Source organism: Glossina fuscipes, unplaced genomic scaffold (assembly GCF_014805625.2).
Source record: "Glossina fuscipes isolate IAEA_lab_2018 unplaced genomic scaffold, Yale_Gfus_2 1, whole genome shotgun sequence".
NCBI lineage: Eukaryota > Metazoa > Arthropoda > Insecta > Diptera > Glossinidae > Glossina > Glossina fuscipes.
The window spans coordinates 42,143,627-42,162,550 of record NW_023998415.1 but is presented as its reverse complement, the minus strand read 5'-3'; the positions used below and the strand labels follow the sequence as shown (position 1 = coordinate 42,162,550).

General features: G+C 33.0%; 2 protein-coding genes across 2 annotated transcripts in view; one reads left to right on the top strand and one right to left on the bottom strand.

Moving 5' to 3' along the window:
• The window catches only part of LOC119631656 (transient receptor potential cation channel subfamily A member 1), a 51,818-nt gene extending 45,154 nt beyond the window's left edge, over positions 1-6,664 (top strand). Inside the window, exons 11-17 of the mRNA XM_038024052.1 lie at positions 2,513-2,733; positions 2,807-3,173; positions 3,283-3,399; positions 3,484-3,646; positions 3,737-3,849; positions 5,192-5,351; positions 6,366-6,664. Of these exons, the coding sequence (XP_037879980.1) occupies positions 2,513-2,733; positions 2,807-3,173; positions 3,283-3,399; positions 3,484-3,646; positions 3,737-3,849; positions 5,192-5,351; positions 6,366-6,664 (1,440 nt within the window). The remainder of the gene's footprint in view (positions 1-2,512; positions 2,734-2,806; positions 3,174-3,282; positions 3,400-3,483; positions 3,647-3,736; positions 3,850-5,191; positions 5,352-6,365) is intronic.
• Positions 6,665-13,283: 6,619 nt separating this feature from the next.
• LOC119631756 (major royal jelly protein 1) lies at positions 13,284-16,957 on the bottom strand. Its single transcript, XM_038024244.1, has 4 exons — positions 16,478-16,957; positions 15,949-16,145; positions 13,887-14,304; positions 13,284-13,689 (listed from the first exon to the last, which is right to left on the bottom strand). Exons 1-4 carry the CDS (start codon positions 16,907-16,909, stop codon positions 13,561-13,563), a joined length of 1,176 nt encoding a protein of 391 aa, XP_037880172.1. The 5' UTR covers positions 16,910-16,957; the 3' UTR covers positions 13,284-13,560.
• Between the last annotated feature and the right edge of the window lie 1,967 nt (positions 16,958-18,924).

The following is an 18,924-nucleotide window of genomic DNA, read 5'->3' as shown; positions in this document are numbered from 1 at the left end:
TTACACACTTTTGTACAGCAGTAGTTTTTTAAGAAGGTTGACGCACAAAGAGCACTGACATGCACATCTCTTAAGCTCATAACGTCTTCAAAGGAATTAATGTGATCAAATATATATATAAATATATATATATATATATTTATTTTCTTTATAAGACAATGGGGAACCAGTATTAGGTTAATTATGTCACAAAACAATTATTGTATTTTTATTATTTTTATTATAAATTTAGTCAGAGAATAAATTCGAAGACTAAGGTCTTAAACCGATAGCATCTAAGGCTTTCGGCTTTATTAAAAACTCTACCACACTTGAGATTTGAACCCACGACCATTGAGTTGCTAGTCGAGACTCTTGCCTATTCGGCCACTCAGGCGAATGTGTTAAGTAAAGGCATCTAATAGGCAGAGAAATGCATTTAATTATGTGCCCTTAAGTGCTTTTAAATCAGAATTTTATTATTAATCAAATTACAATTATTTTTGGTTATATTCGAAAAGAGTGAATGGGGATGACTGGTCCTTTCAACTCGTTTGAAAAAGCCAAAGGTACTACGTTTTTTCTAGGAAGAATTTTCGACAGATGTTATAGTCAATATATATATATATATATATATATATATGTAGGTTAGGTAAAAGTCATTTAAGATAGTTAGGTTAAAAGCCAATACTTGCTTGCTACAAAAACGTACTCGTAATTAATTGCAAATAAACTTAGAAAACCTTCTTAGGGAGCAGTGTGAGAGAGATTGTAAAAAAAATTCTTACATAAAAGAAATTATTAAACACAATCATTATACAAGGGGAGATTTTGCAATCGATTAAACCGCTTAAAGTGCTCGATCTAATCGATTTTCGACAATGTTCATCTTAAGACCCAAGCGTGTCAATATGAAAAATTTATTCATAAATTTCTCATAAAGAACAAAGACATGGGACTGGCAGAGGGGGCCGATTAACAGACCAGGTTAAATCAGAATCAAGCTTTCAGGACAACAACCTACATCAAGAGTACGCAATTATCATGTTACAATCAATGCAATCAATACCATACACTTCGTATTTCGTCCGATTCTTTTGAACATTAATGATTTTCAATCTCTCACACTTTTAATCGATGTACTTCGCTAGACTAAGAGAGCTAAGACGACGATTTCCAGTTCTCTTTTTATTTACTCTTATTTTTGCACGCATTAATTTTTATAGTTTAAGATCTCTTCGTAATTGTAAATTGTGATTAACTCTTTACTTTTAAGGTTATGTAATTTGTAAATTGTTGTTAAAAGAAGTGTAATTGAAGAAATGAAAAAAATGAAAAAAATCAAAAACATTTTCATATAAATTCTTATTCATAAGTAGCAGTATCCAGCTTAATTTGTTATTTATTGTATTACAAAACGCTTCAAGGTCGCTTCACATAAACAAAGAAAAAAAAAAAAAAATGATCAGAAATAAAAAACAAGAATTTTAATTAGTTTTCATCAAGTTGCCTATGCCTTCTTACAATTAATAGAGGATCGGATACACAACTAACAACTTCCCAATATATTTCTCTATATTAAGAAACTTTCGAAATGCAGTTAGCTAAGCTCAGCTTACGAAGAGAAAACCAGTAACAGTAGCTGTGAAAAGTCCGAACGCTGTCAATTTTCGCGAACGCATGAAACTGGACGTTCTTAGAGATCGTTTAAAAATCAAAGCATTTTTACCGGCAGGCTCGACAATCTTCTCATGTATCAAATTGATCCGGGTTTTTGGTTTTTTTATTTCTTTTCAATTTGTATAAAACGTTGATAGTTCGAAGTTATTTTCAATTTATTTAATAAAAAGAAGATACTAAGGGAAAGTTATATGGATTTTGGTAAAACTATTTCTGCGTTTACGCTCGTTTTACACGAAATCGGTATACGTTTCCTGGCCAAAGGATAATGAACCGACATCCTGATGTAAAACACAAAAGTTATCCCAACGGGATTATTTTTTGCAATCATTCTTTCTGCTTTCTTATCGATATGTCTTGATATGCCAGAATATGCTGGCGTCTGTCGTCTTCATCAAAGCGCCCCCTTGCAAACAATTATCGTTCGTGTAAGCATTTATCTCATGCATGTAGAGGAATTCCTTTAATTACCTTTCTATAATTTACGATGCTCTACTGCACTTTATTCTAAAGTAAAGTTTAAAGTCAAGACTTTGACCCATATTTTTACCGCTAAAATACACTAATCATCAATAATCTAAGAATCCAGCCCAACTAGTGAGGGGAATCGAGATTATTACTCTACGGCAATTGAATGAAATTGGACATTCATTGTTCTTTTCATCTTCTTTTTTTTTTTTTTTTGGTTAACTTTTGTATTTCCGGTGCATACTTCTAGGATTTATAAGGGCAATCAAAAAATTAACATAACATGAGGCATATATATCATCGATGATGACTGTGAACAAATATATAAGTTTAAAACACATATAAGGCCCCAATGCTATAATCGTATGATTTTTATTGATTTCAGACGATGGTCAATCATGGACGCGTTGAATTGCTGGCACATCCATTAAGTCAAAAATATTTGCAAATGAAATGGAACTCATATGGAAAATATTTTCATTTAGCGAACCTTTTAGTTTATTCCATATTCTTGCTTTTCGTTACCATTTATTCGTCGTTAATGATGAATGGCATTAAAATTAAAAATCGTGTCTTTGTTGCAAATCTTAATGTGATACGTAATCGGTAAGTTCATCTATCATTAGGAATTTTATCGAATCATTTCAATTTCAATGCATATTCTGCTTATCTCGATCAGTTCCGATCTAATCGATTGCTCATCATTAATCGGTTCACTGCAATTGCGCAATAATTCAATATCACATGATGATTGTTATGAGAGCATAAGTCAATCGCCAACAATACGTGTATGCGCCGGTACCATAATTGTTTATATAGCATTGAGTTCGTTACGCGAACTGATTCAAATCTATCAGCAGCGTTTGCATTATATTTTGGAAATTGTTAACTTGATATCATGGATTTTATACATATCAACCTTGATAATGGTTGCACCAGTTTGTAAAACAGACGGAGCTATAACAAATGTTCACTATTCGGCCGCCTCTATATCGGTATTTTTATCATGGTTTCGTTTACTATTATTCTTGCAACGTTTCGATCAAGTAAGTCAGAAATTCGCAAGAGCTTTCATCTCAACTCAAACTAAATATCATTATATTTGCTCTTTTCTTATTTATTCTCTATTTATGCTCTTCTTGTTGCACTTTAAAGGTTGGCATTTATGTGGTCATGTTTCTCGAGATTTTAAAAACGCTTATTAAAGTATTATTGGTTTTCTCGATACTAATTATAGCGTTCGGTTTGGCTTTTTATATACTATTGTCGAAGGTAAACGAAGATGAATGACGCGATAGAATTAAAATTGAGTGATTGAACGTTTTATCAAACGATTTCATATATTCATTTTTCCAGATTATCGATCCGCAACCAAATCATTTAAGTTTCTCTAATATACCGATGTCATTGTTGCGTACCTTCTCAATGATGTTAGGTGAATTGGATTTTGTAGGCACCTACGTCAATACCTATTATCGTGACCAATTGAAAGTTCCTGTAACATCATTCTTAATATTAAGTAAGTACTCGTGATCTAAAGCCCATTCATACCCATCTCTACGCGTAGCAATAGCAAGAGCAAGTTAAAGTTAATTTTAAAAATTTTTAGGTATTTTTATGATATTGATGCCGATACTTTTAATGAATCTACTTATTGGTCTGGCTGTCGGTGATATAGAATCCGTAAGACGTAATGCTCAACTAAAAAGATTGGCAATGCAGGTATACTTTGCTCATTATCACCATTCATTTATATATTTAGCGATTTGTAATAATATAATATTATCTTGCAACATAATGCGGCCGTTATCGTTATCGCAAATCACTGAAGGCGTAATTACTATAATTGAATAAAATTTTCAATTAATTAATCGCTCGCATATTTATCATTTTTTGCAATTTTTAATAATAACCAGGTGGGAAATCTCGCATGATGACGACTCTTGAATACTCCCTACTACCTCCCTATCTTCTAATAAAAAAAACGGCGCATTGTTCTTTCAACTTGTAACCATGTTAATTGATCGATTGGGATCATTTTCATATTAAGTTTAAGTTTAAGCTTCCGATTATCACATAGCATGACTTTGAATTGCATCGCACCGTCGAAGAATGAAGATTCTTTAGATTAGTTCCCTCGATTACATATAAATTCTTAATCGGTTTAAAATTAATGTGGGCATGTCCTACTATCTTTTTCCTGATCCCAATCGCGGCATCGCTATAGACCTGACCTGAAATTTATTGGGAACTCATTCATTTCTTTCTCTTCCTCCATGCAGGCACTATCATGCCTGCGGAAGTCTGCATCGCAGAAAAATGGTACGAAAAATGTAGAGTTGAAAAGGCGAGAGCATGGCTTTTCGCTCATTGCAAAACGTATGATGATAGCCCGGGGAGAAATAAGTGCCACGAGTGTCTTGAGTAGGCGACAATGTTTGAACTCTCGGCCCGACTTTTGATAGCAACTTTTTTGAAACTTTTAAAATCTGAAGCACGCTAATCCGCGTGCTCACGGAGGAAGGAGTACGTTTTCACCTTCACCGTTCGTGTGTGCGCCACTACTCACTCGCTTTACGTTCTCGGACATTTTGCTTTGAGAACCGCTAAATTGTAGTCAAACTCGTCATATGACTGGGCCTAATCTCTAGTATCATCCAGCATCTTATAACTCTTCTAAACTGGTACTTTCTCTATTATCCTAAAATGTCCTGAATTTCGTTGAATCTCACGGCAAAACTTGTGGATAGAAAGCCAGGCTAAGTTTCACAATTCTCTGCTATCGAAAGAAGTGAGGCCTTCTAACCCGTTCACTATTATGTTTTTCTCGTTTTATAATTTTTGCTGGAACGACGCTAATGTGTAATCCTTAAAACCGCTGTAATTATGAAGTCTAACTTTACAACGAAACAAATATAATAATGCACCGGAAATAACTAAAGTCGATAACATAACCCGTCACAAAAGATAACGTCAACCCCAATAGCTAATTAGCCTAACAAAAAAAAAAAAAAAAAAAAAAATAGGTAAATAAATAAAATTTATTGAACTTTCGAACTTTCAGGTCGTCCTGCATACGGAACTGGAGCGTAAACTTCCTCAGATGTGGTTGCAGAAAATTGATAAAATGGAATTAATTGAATATCCGAACGAGACAAAAAGTAAAATGGGTTTCTTTGATTTTATATTAAGAAAATGGTTTTCAAATCCCTTTACCGAAGATAGTAAGTAAGGAGAACGGATGGAATCAAAAGATAAATGACAATTTTCTTGTTTTTTTGTTTTTTGTTTTTTTTTTTTTTTTTTTTTTTGCTTTTATATCCATCACCGAAACATGAGGGATGTATTCATTTTATTTGATTATTTATTTGCAAAGCCAAGAAGAAAGCATCATAGTGTATATGTTCTTGATCACCATCAAATTCTGAATAGATTTAAGCATGTCCGTTTGTATGTATGTCTGTCTGTCTGTCTGTCTGTCTGTCTGCGTAAGTTCTGTTGTAAAGATTCTTCGGGCCGCAAAAATGAAACTATCGACTTCAAATTTGGCAGAAACATTGAAAGTTCTTGCATACAGGCTGGGCTCAATCAGTCCAATGGCACGCCTATTGTACTACATAAAGTGAGAACACCGCTGTTTTTGCAAAGGATTAAAAAATTGATTTTTTCGAAATTGTTGATTCTAGTGGCGATACTGTAGCATTTGTGCACAAAAATGGAATAAATTGATCATGCCTATCCAGTACTATAGGGTGCAAACATTCTTCTTTTTTTTTTTCAATATCATTACAAGTCGCCGAAACACGCTTTAAAAACTCCACAAAATAGATAAATTCTTGGGCAAATTTCATATTTGAAATGCACCTAAACATGTTCGCCTTTTTGTCTGTCCATTTGTCTGCCTGCGCAACTGCGTAATATTTATGGTAGACATTCTCACGTTAGCGAAAATGACGATGTCGCCTACAAATTTGCAAAAGAATTGCAAAGTGATTTAAACTTTTACGAGGACACGCCTACAACGCCCACACGTCCGTATGACCGTATGACGAGAATTTTAATTTTAAAAATAGAAAAAATCAGACGCCAGCCACTCCGTATTATGGAGCATAAAAATTTAGCATTTTTACCTATTTTTTGCCTTTTTTAGTGTAACGGTGATGGGTATCAAAGATTCGGTCACGATCGAATATAATTTCCTTACTTGTATTATTTTCTTGCCTCTTTTGTCTTTCAAGCCTCACTGGATGCGATGCCATTTGAAAATAATGATGATTACATTAATAGCGAATTAGAGAAACAAAAACGTAAGCTTCGCGATATCGGGCGTACTTTAGAGCAACAGCATCAACTTTTACGTTTAATTGTTCAAAAGATGGAAATTAAAACGGAAGCTGATGATGTTGACGAAGGTGTTTCGCCAAATGATTTACGTGGCACTGGCAGCAATTCGGGTAATTCGTCAAGCTCGCGTTGGACTTCGCCTCGTATACGCAACAAATTGCGTGCAGCATTAAGCTTTAATAAAAGCATATAGGAGTTAAGGCAAAGACTGAATTCTCCCAATATACAATGGGAAAATGTCTGATTTATACGAATATGAGTAGAGCGAATATGACGGCGGCTGCAACAACATACCACTCAGCTTGCAATAAGGTGAAGTGAACGAACAATATTTTCATATACGCGCAAGCAACTAAAACGTATTTATTATTCATTCATTTTATCTTCTAAATCATTCAAATTTATATGAAAACTATATATGTATATATATATATATATATATATATATATATATATATATATATATATCATTATTAGCTATGTGTATGTGCGAAGTGTATTGAAATGTAAAATTTAATCATTTCAAAGCATAGATTCAATTAATTTAGTTGATAAGAAGTTAATATAAAATCGTTCGGTTTGCGCTGAAGCGCGAATGCGATATCGCTTTAAATGTTTGCAAGCATTTCATAAAATAAATTTCGTGTATTTGTTTGTTGTCTACTAATTGAGAAACGTGAACGAACGTTCTTTATAAAATCCTACGAGTTATTACTTAAAAAAAAAAAAAACAAATTACTAAACTACCCTAAGCACCTATTAATTCATTTGCTTGGAATATCTTAAGCGAAATATTTCAATTTTCGCATAGAAGCGTAGAAGCTTTGAAACACTACAAGCTTTTTGCTTATTAGAATTTGTTTAAGTAAAACGACTAAGAAAATTATATTCGCCTTGGGGCGGCTGCTTAATACCCGTCACCAATACATCAAAACTATAATATTAATAAAATGCTTTATTAGTTATTTTCGTATCAGTTGCGCTATCGGAACTTTTGTCCCTTTTTGCGCTTGCCTCATGAATAGACGTAAGAAATACGTGTAATAGGTTTTAAGTTAAAGTAGTTTTCTTATAAGGCACACATTTTTATAAGTGTGTAAAGCCATTTATTGCATCGATACTTTAAATGGGCTCAGTAAATATTCAAGTTTAAATTTTCAATTAATATCTGTATGTATGGATTTTTTTTTTTTTGTTATTATGGGCGTTGTATTATTTCACAATCATCACTTAAGAGTGTATATGCTTTAAAATCCACCACAGCCTATATATATATATATATAAGCAGATAGGGTATACAGGAATGCGGACGAGATCAGATTGATTAAAACCAAAATGTGCTTGCAATACAAACTTGATTTGAACTTTCGCTTTCTGGCCAAAATTATGAGGCGACGCAATGCATCAACACATATGACTCAAACAGAATCTTATGATGATTAAATTTATAAAAGTATTATATCGAGCTTTTTTTTTAAAGTAATTAGTTCGATGATGGTTATAAACATTTTTCACAAAAATAAAGCGTCTTAACATCATATTTTACACGGTAAAAATAAATATGTAAATATATATATATATATATATGTATATATATGCATTTTATTATTTATTTATCTATTTATTACACCGTACACTACTTATGATACACGGGTATATTACAAGGATATATAAACGAATGTATACAATACGCAGAAGGAGTTGGAATAAATCTTCTTCTTTGATTATACCGATCAATTCAGAATCTCTTTTCGAACTGAGCTAAGATTGTCTGCATGTCTTAGATTCAATCCATAGCTCACAATTTCTAATGTATTTCAATGAACTTTAATATGCCGACTCCAAAACGAATGCTACTGAAAATGATTTAGACCGGACCAGTTTTTCAACCACCTCCTATGTAACGCCTTATTTTGAAAAATCGTTACCTCAATAGATCAATTAAGCGAAGTGGTGTAGGCTGTTTAATAGTGGGCCGTGGTCCATTACAGCTATAGTTTCACACGTCCTTATTTATGTTATACAGTAAAAGTTCCTTATTCGCGGGGGATACGTGCCGCGAATACAGAAACCGCAAATACGGAATTTGGGTTGGATACCTATTAGAGTCCGCAAATAAAGAAATTTATAGCCGCGAATAGAGGAATTGTATCGCATTTTTTTAACCCGCGAATAAGGAACTTTTACTGTATATATATATATATATATATAGAAAAGTTTGCCTTTGATAAGTTTGAAAGCAAAATTTGATATCGAGCAACATTGACTTTATTAGATGGAAAATTAAACAAATAACACACCTATATATATATATACATATATATATATGAAATATATATTTTTCATAACATTTTACAAACAGGTTCCTTTTTTTAGAAAAAGAAAAACAAAAAAAAAAAAAAACAGAAAGCAAAATTTTTTTTTTGTACATGTAAGTGTGAATGTTTCGACGTGAAAAAATTACACAAACCAATTAATTCATATAAATTAATTATTATTTAAGACAACAAGAGAATATAAAATTAAATGTCAACAAATTTATGAAAGAAGCAAAATATCAAACAACTATTTCTGTATACGTTCCTTTACTTGTAATGCATTTGCAATTAATTTGAAATAAAATAAAGAATTTAAATATATATTGCTTTGAAAAACCGAAATAAACTGAATTTCAATAATTTTTTTTTAAATGATATACAAAAAGTATTTATCTTGCTATTTATTATAGCAATAATTTCAATAAGTCGTTTACACAACCGCAAGAACGATAGTCTTGTTAGTTAACTATTAGTATTAATCTATCACTCATCAATTTCAGCTAAAAATTTTAATAACAAAATTTTACTCAAACAATATTACATTCGTATCCGGCATTAGGTTTATTATCAAAAAAAAAAAAAAAAAAAAAAAAAAAAGAAGACAATCACCGAGATAAGTTTAGTGAGTAAATTACTTATTTGTAAAAAATTGCCTTATCCTATATCATCTGTGCGAGCAACTAAGAAAACTGTGTACTTAACCTTAGATTTCAATCTGATAAAATAAATGAAAAGCGAGCAGTTTTCTAAATATAATATATCGACAAATCGACACCACTTGGACAACGTATTTATTTTTATATAGCCGGAGAAAAATATTTTCAACTATTTTTAACTCAATTGGGCTGATGACGACAGGTAAGGGGTACTTTATTTCATTGGCCTTCAGAAAAATAATTTTTGCTTTTTTTTTTTTTTTTATTTGTCAACATTTCATCCTGTCCGGTTATTAGTATATATATTTGGAAACAAACGCACACACACACACACGCAAATCTTCCCCGCCATCTTACACACTTCTTCATCGCAAACACATGCCTATCGTTTCCCCTGCATGCGTAACGATTGCCCTTTCCCCTCCCCTTCAAATAACAAAACATATTCTTCCTGCCTGGTAAACAATTCAAAATCCAAGTAAATTTTCCGTGAAAAAGGGATTTTTCGTAAGCATATACAAACACTAAAAAAAAACGTTCTTCGATCAATCCTTTCTTTATTATTTACATCCAAATGAACAAACGAAAAATTATTCTTGGAAGGACATAAATTATTTATTATGCTGACAACAATTAAACACGAACGTGCATACAAATGCATAAACAAATTTCCGGAACGAAAGTGATAAGCACTTCGGTTAAGGCGAATATTTCCTCATATTCTATTTCTATATTCTAATGAACAAACGACAAAAGCGTGCCTTCAAGGATAAGCATTATTTCTGAGGCTGATAACTACTAAACGCAAATGTGCATAGAAATGCGTAGGCAAATTTCCAGGAAAGAAAAAAAGATATAATGCCCTCTATTTCATCGCATTGCTTGCCAAAACACTTAAACGTTCAATGATCCTTTTCACATTTGTATTCTTCTTAATAGTATTTGGATTCGTATAAATACCCCACTGAAAGTGAAAAAATAATTCGTGTTATAGACAAAAAGTCAAAATTGTGTTTTATTTATTGCTTTATGACCGTACTTGTCGAGGAAAAGTGGGCAACAAACGGCAGAAGGAAGATTACAGATAACGAACGCTTGAATGTTCGCCAACATTTCTATCCTATATAAGCAGGGTTTTCTCTTATCTTATTCTAGAAATAATTAAACCATCATGTCGACCAGTTTGTTAAAATTATATATCACATATTAAAAACATAAAAAATGTATATGTGTTTTTTTTAGAACGAAACAGATCACAATTTACTGGACGATTGCTGTCCAAAGCTTGCGAGAATCTGTCAGCTGGATTCAGATCAAGGTAATTTATTAAACAAGGAAACAAGTGGTGAGCGTGTGACACACAGTAATTTTTCTCATTTTTTTCATACGTATTTGTCTGAAGAGTTCGTAGCAGTCGTAGCACTCGTAGCAGTGTGGAACAACATCCTACTGCCTCCAGTATGAACGACGGACCGTCTACAAGTAATGCCCGTAAATCTAAAGGATTTTTTTGAAAATAGTACCAACGCGAAAGTTTCTGGCTGTGAGTTATGTTGCGCCTCGTGACAAGTATTTATGATGAAAACAAAATGCAAAACCCATTTGAAGACCAATAAGAAAATGAATTTATCATAAATGTGCTTCAATTCAAAATTGTTAGCAACTTGAGCGATGAGATATCAATCGATGAATTTTTACACGATATTCGAACACTTATACACGAGCAAATTTAAACCAAATTAGATGAATTCAACTGTGTAAAATTTAGTTTGGCGGTTTTTGGTGACTACGTGAAGTGAGTGGAAACAGAAATAATGATTTTTCAGCGAAGTTCGTTGCTGCAACGAAAGAAACCAACAAAGCCAAATACAAGGTTGACAAGCTTAAGAAATCAGCTGAAGAATAGCAGGAACAAGATTGCGATTGGGCTTTAGGACAATTCAAATTTTTCTAATTAACTAACTGCCATTTGAGGTCCATTCCTGTTATATGCACTTTTGCCAGTTGGTGTATATACTAAAAAGGATGCAATTAATGTGAAAAATATTGATGTGTTATTGTTATAAATGGTGCGTATTAGCGGCTATCGTTTATAACTTTTATAAACCGACTGTAGAGGAATTACGCAGACTACCTCACACGAAATGGACGTACCTCACACGAACTGGAAGTATTTGTGAGATCGTCTTTGAGCTTGAGAAATATTCAAATTGATTCCTCTGGCTTAAAATTCCCGATGACCAAATGCGACATCAATCGATTTGAGCAGAATAATAAAGAAATTGGCATAAATATTTATGTATAGACATGTTCCAAAAGTACATGAAAACTGGTTGGTGCAGTGAGCGCGACAAAAGCACCAAAAAGTATTCTGTAAAAACGCAATACACGCGAAGACATACCGCAGGACAGTTTTGCGATTTGTGTCAAACATGTTATGCCGCGGGTGGAACACACCATAAGGAAGTATGCAGTAATATCAAATATTGCTACTGCGTGATGTTTGCAAAAGGCGTTACATGGACGGACACATGGACAGGCTTAAATCGATTTAAAATCTGATGCTGATCAAGAATGTATGGGCTTTGTGCGGTCTCTGATGCATCCTACTGGGCGTTGCAAACGTTTTGAGAAAATGAATATACTCCTCATCCTTCGGTGATGGGTATAAAATATAATATGTTAAGGCATCAGTTATGTAAAGTAAATAAACAACGCGTTTTGTACGATAATTTATCCAAAATATGAAAAATTTGCATAAAACATGTTACTGTATGTGTATGCAAGTATAATATATATATGTAGAATTGTTCGATATGAAGTAAACGATGAAACAAAAACAAGTTATATTTGTTCATTAATTTTTGATTTCTTTTGTACATATTGCGAATGTTCAGTTAAAAGAAATCTATACCTCTTTGTTTTATATACGTCCGATATAGGTAGACGTGAAGAAACTTTCTATGCCTGTATAAATAATGAGAAAGAAATAAAGCAGCAAAGCAGCAAACAATTAAATTTCTGTCAATTAATAACCGATACTGTTGGTGTTAATAATAAAGACATCAACGGTCTTTCTTTACAGACTGTACAAGGGACAGCGTTTAAGTCCCAAGTACGGTTTCCTTCATCGGGATGTTGTAAAATTAGGAAAGAATCGTTATCGTATCAACTAAGGATGAACCAACGCAGAACATTAATATACCATTTGCAGATGTTTAATATAAAATTTAAAAGAAGTGGAAAATATGGAAAAACTTCATTGACTCAGCTCCCTTATGTCTCTTGAGTGCTTACGAATTTCTATTGGGTAAACTTTTCATATGTGTTTGATTAATTCCTGTTTCAATTCTGCTTCTTCTTGTTTTGGATTTCTACTTTTTTTTAATGCAATGTTAAGCCTCTTCAGACGAGGCCGCTAGGATTCACCAGCTATATGTCCAGCTTATATTATCATATATATATATAGATTTTGATGCGAAGTGATTTTACCAAAGGTTTTCTTTGATTTGCTAATGTTTGTTAAGAATGTTTAAAATAACTTTGGAGGTGTTGTATGAGTGAAATTCCATAGGTTGGAGTAGTAAAATATTGTCCAAAACATTGCTGAGATTTCTTCTTCGTAGTAAAAGATGCAGCTGCATGCTATTTTAAGCCTTAGAGAAACAATATTGTGTGTAGAAGTGAAGACACTATGACATTGGCTTTAGAAAAGATTAAATTTCCTGTCATATTAACATAATTTATTCTTGAGCTTTTAGCTCTACAGCTGAGCTTGCTTAGCTCAACTAAAAAATTTATCCAAAAATTTGTTTTTTTTTTTTTTCGTATAATTTATTCAAACGTTACATAGCTAACCATTTAACTTTCAGCTTTTGTATGTACATCTTTGAAATTTTTAAAATTCCATTGCATTTCATTCCAATTTTCCTTTTTGCTCTTCTTTTTTTTTCATTTGTAGTAGTAATTTCCAGCCCCTCAAGATATAATAAGTACTGCTTTTCATTTAAAATTGTATTAGAGAACAAAGACAGTGAGTGATATGCATTTAAGAGCATATATCTATTAGATGTGCATAAACAGTCTTAATCGCCGAAATTAAACTCTTACTTATTCTAATCATCGCACTCTTGTAGAACCGGATGTAAGACAATAGATGCTCCGTTGCAACCAGTGCGCTCAGATATGAAATCATGAAAATTGCTTTCCAAAGCCCACATAAAATGTTTATGGCCCGGCAATATCTAGAGAAAAACAAGGTACCGCAAAAAGGATTAAAAAAAGAACAACAAGTCAAACGATATATCGACATATCGGAGACAAGAATAACGCCATAAAACTTAATCAGTTTTGAATACAAAGATCTCTTAGGCGCTGTATAAGCGTTAATTTTTATAGCGTTACGTAAATTTCTTCTTTGCGCATGTGTCATTTCACGCACCTGCGTAGTGAGGCGACAATCTTCGCCGCGTTGTATCTCTTGTAAGTTACTGATCTTAAAGCAAGTTTTAGTGTTCCATAAGTAAATGTCATTTTCGCCTTTATAACGAAAGAATAATGCATTACCACCATCAGCACCTAACAGAACCATTTGTTTTCCATATGGTTTTGTACCAACACTAACGATGGAACCGTCTCCACCTTTGCCCATACGCAGATATTCTGTTTTTATCGAATAGAGATTCGCTGAGGTGAGGTATGTGAAATATAAGGTAGAGTTGCCAGTGCCAGGCGATGTTAAGACCATATAAAGGACGTCAGTGATGGGGGATGTTGCTTTAGGTAAAACGATCCGATATGATTTAGAAGCAGCAATATCGTAAACTAAAATGCTATGCGCGCCAGCATCAGCGATATAACTAAAAAGAATTAAATAATTAATAAAGAGAAAATTTCTGATATATTATTGATCGGATAAATATAATCAGATAAAAAAATGAATGTTTGAATCAATATTTTCCGAGATGAGACATACGAAGAACGGGAAAGCTTGCATTGCCGAAGTATATCGCGTTCTTAATGTTGATGAACGAAAACATAGGAAAAGAAGATCGTGATATGCGACACTTTGACCTTGAAACTGATATTTGCTCTGATCGGCCGATCAACATCAAAATCGCTCGAATCATACTTCTATTCGACGGGATATTCTTGATGTAAACGACGAGAAGGTTTTCAACCAATCACCTGTTTGGAGTTATGTAGGGATAAATAAATATTCGGTAATAAATAAATTTAATTTTCATTATATGTATTTCAGGTCATCCAATGGTCGAGTAGGCAAAGGATCTTGATTGACAAGTCAATGGTCGTGAGTGCATGTCTCAAAAGCGGTAGACATTTGAATTAAGCCGCTAGCCTTAGATGCTAATGCTTTAAGGCTTTACTCTTAGAATGTATTTTTAACAATTTGTGTGCCCTTTGCCTGTCCTATTTCGCTTAAAATATTTTCTCATTATGTCAAATTAATTAATTTATTTGCTTAAGTTTTCTGTGTTCAATATAATAATTAAAGAAGCAGAAGTCGCTTACAACTTTATCAATTTCAGAAAGTTTTCGCAGAACGGCAACGTTTTCCCCATCGAAGGATCTTCGTAAGCTTTAAAGTATGCAAAAGTATTAAAATATTGCTAAGCCCGAAAGTATGTAATTGAAATTTTTTAAATCGAGAAAAGATCGCTTTTTTTGCCTTTGGGCAATTACGATGTGTTTAGTATTTCAAAACCAAATTATATAAATTGCTCTTCAGCATTTCAAATAGATAGATGAACTGAAACTTTATTCAAATGCTTATTATTTTTAGCGTATTTTAAGATCCTTTGCTCTTGTGGGCGTTTCCTTATTCTATCTCCGAAGTGATTTTAACTTTTCCAAGGACACGCCTACGCGAGAAAAACTTTTATTTTGAAATTCGAAAAAACCAGCCATGCCCACTCTACACTGCTTACAGAGCATGAACATTTATTTCTTTTAATTTTTTTTTTTTTTTTTTTTTTTTTTTTAGAATAACGGCAATGGCTGTAAAAGGTTCGGTCACGACCGAATATAATTTTCTGTTTTTTTTGTTTTTTTTTTTTTGCACGTCGCACGTCTTTATAGACGGTATAGAAAGGCTTGATACGGCCATTTTTACGAAAGGTGCGCCTGTGTATAAATATTTATTGGGAAAAACAGCCTAAAGGGTACATGCCCTGGCATAAGCATTTTATGTTTAGATATATGCTAATTGAGAATGTTTTTACATTGAAATTTTAGATATCCTTACCAAATATTTGCATGGAATTTCGAGAAATTTTCAATATTTTGATCTCTACATTAACGTTGACAATCACTTTCGCCTCTCACACTAACCATATATTCAGTATGATGACGATGTTGTTGCTTGTTTTTTTTTTGACATAATTACATGCTTTTCTAAAATATGAATGCACTTTTTGATCTTTTGATTTTTACATTACATAGTGATGTGAGTTGCGTATACAATTTGAAGCTTAAGAACTTACACGAAAGGTTTGCCGTTTGATCCATAATCGACGACCAGAAATTGTAAGCGTGAAGCAGTTGTCAATAAATTGTTTATATCAATACTCTTGACCACTTTACCGTCCAGCGTGTTAATGGCTACAATTTTTGGCTTACAACGACGTATCGGTTGTTCTAAGGTATTAACAATACCGACATCTAAAATCCAGAGAAAACCCTAATAACACCAAGAAAATGAAGAAAAATGAAAAAAAATTGTGTTTTTCACCAATGGCCAATCAGTGAGCTTGGACTTGATTCTATAAAGAATAAAAATGTGTGAGTGGGTTGATGTTTGCCTCGTCATCATAATCAATACGGAATTGAAAAGTGGGGTAAATAGATAAGGAAGTAAGGAAATGGATCAGTGTTTGGGTCGGATAAATAAAATGAAATATATATAATAAATAATAATATATAATAATAAATAATAATAATAATAATATATATATATATATAATTTTGCAGTGATTACACGTGTTCTTATTGAAAATAAAAGATTGTACTTACATAATGATCTAGCTTTATATCGACAACCGATTGTAAGGCCTGACAGTTACCCTCTTCTTGTATAGCCCAGCAAGGGTACGGTGCTATTTTCGTTATGCATTGTCCTTTTGTCAATTGAATTTTGCCTAAAGTGAAGGGTACGCCGTGTTTGTAACGCGGCAAAGCCACATACATTATATCGCGTTGCAATTGTGCTCGTGTGATTATCACATTACGTGGTACATAACGACCCGACTGTATATAAATATGTTTTGTCGATTCGCATGGCCACAAAAGGCTGCTGCCGCTTAATTCAAATACCAATTCTTTTAAAAAACTTTTACTCGATCTCTCCAACACAGTGGACTCTTCGCTGATGGATGTACTGACCATTGTTTCACTAATTTTTGTGATTAATAGCAAAACATAAGCTATGCGTAAATTGCTTAACATTTTTATTAAGATGTAAGATTAATGAATAACAAAAAAGAAATGAAACCAATCGTCTATACTGAATAAACTTTTATATTAAGAATTGCGGAACTTATTTTGCTTAGCGGCTTATCACGTTCCTTATAAACGTTTACACATTTACGATTACAGGTCCAAGAAATGCAAGTAATTGGCTGTGGCCGAACCTTCAAAAGCGACAAACATTCGAAATTTGAATGAGTAATGAGCAAAAAAAAAACTTTTAAAAACAGGGATGGTCCCAGTTTACGTTGTACTGTAGGCGAGTTCTTTAGTCGATTTGATTCATTCTTAACAATGATTCTCTGCCAATTTAAACCGCTTACCTTAATATTTGTGATCCAAAGTTTGGATACTGTAAAGGACATACGTAGATGGGCGGATAAGCTCCCAGTTATCCCCTGAATCATATGCATGCCTCATAGGCATGCCAGTGAAGTTTTGTTTTTAACGATTTCAGAAAATGAATATACCCCCAACTTTTGTAGAGTGACCCTGCAAGTAGAAAAAAATATAAAAAAAAAAAAAAAATATATCGTGATATATATCATTTGTGTTAGATTAAAAATGATGATAAATTACGAAATAATGCTACGTTGGAATATGCGAAAAATTCAAAGATGACATTGAAAGCGAACTGCAGAAGAATGGTAAAATGTTACGATTGCATAAGAAGATGGAGAGCAACAATTAAAATAATACAGTAAAGGTTATTTTAATTCATCAATTCATTCAGTTTAATTTTGATTGAGGAGTTAACGTTGATTAAATTTGGTTCTTTCCTCGCGTTGCGTCTATCTGAGACCGTAAAATATCTCCTCATTTCTATTTATAATCAGAGTTGGGTGTTGAAGTCATTTGCACATGGCTGTTAAACCCACCGTCTGTCTATCCGCAAGGTCATCGGTCTACATTCATTCGGGACTTTGTTCCTTCGCTCATTTGCTTGTTTGGCGACAAGTTGTATGTCTGTTCATTTAATTCGCTCGATTATGTATCAAATTTTTTGCCATTGACTGGCAAGATTTGCTTTAATTACCCCGATTGGGCTCCAATCTGATGGTGGTTTGCTTTAAAGCACACCTGCTGGACTAAAAGAATTTGAAGAAAACACGTAAAGCATTCCTTGCGAACCAAATATATAATCCTGAATTACAATTCAGGATTGATCCGTTTCCATTGAATACCAAATTTAAACAAAACAATGCGTTTTTCATATATTCGTTTGAGGTGTAATGTGGGAGCAATTGTGGAACGCATGTGAACGAATTCCTATGTGATCAAGCATATCGGTGTTCTTTCGCAAACTTTTACCCGTGCTACGCAATAGTTTAATTCGAAATTTGGAAATCAAAAAAAAAAAATTGATTTCGCTATCAATTAATTTTCGAAAATTTAAAGGCTAATTATGGACAGCTGGACTCAAGCGCAATCAAATCTATAGCTTTAAACGCTTTCCCCTTAGATGTAAAAAAAAAAAAAAAAAAAAAAAAAACCAGCACTAAAAATAAGGTACGAAGAGTATGAATCGATTTTATTGCGTCTGCCTTATTGTCGACAGACAGGAAAGAAAAATGAAATTTGATTATTTTATAAGGACTTGAGACAGATCCACTTTCTATTATAGATTGCCTGTTCGCCTGTTCGCCTGTTTGCCTGTCCGTCCATCTGTCCATTTGTGTTCTTACATTCATTTTGCAAGCAGCAATTTTCAAGATATTTTGATGACTCGTACCAAAGACGAACGCCGTTGATAATAATCGGAATCGGTCCAATTTTCGTAACTATACTAAGCGAATTAGCATAGGGTGTTTAATGATGGGCCGTGGCTCACTATAATATTTTTTTACTTGGTTCTCTTCATCTCTCTGTATATAGTCTTAAGGAAGACTACGCCTAAATCTCCTTACGTACGCTCTTTACTTTAAAGAAAACGAACAACAACAAATTGTTGAAAAAAAAAATTGAAAATTTCAAAGAATTTCTGAAAAATATAA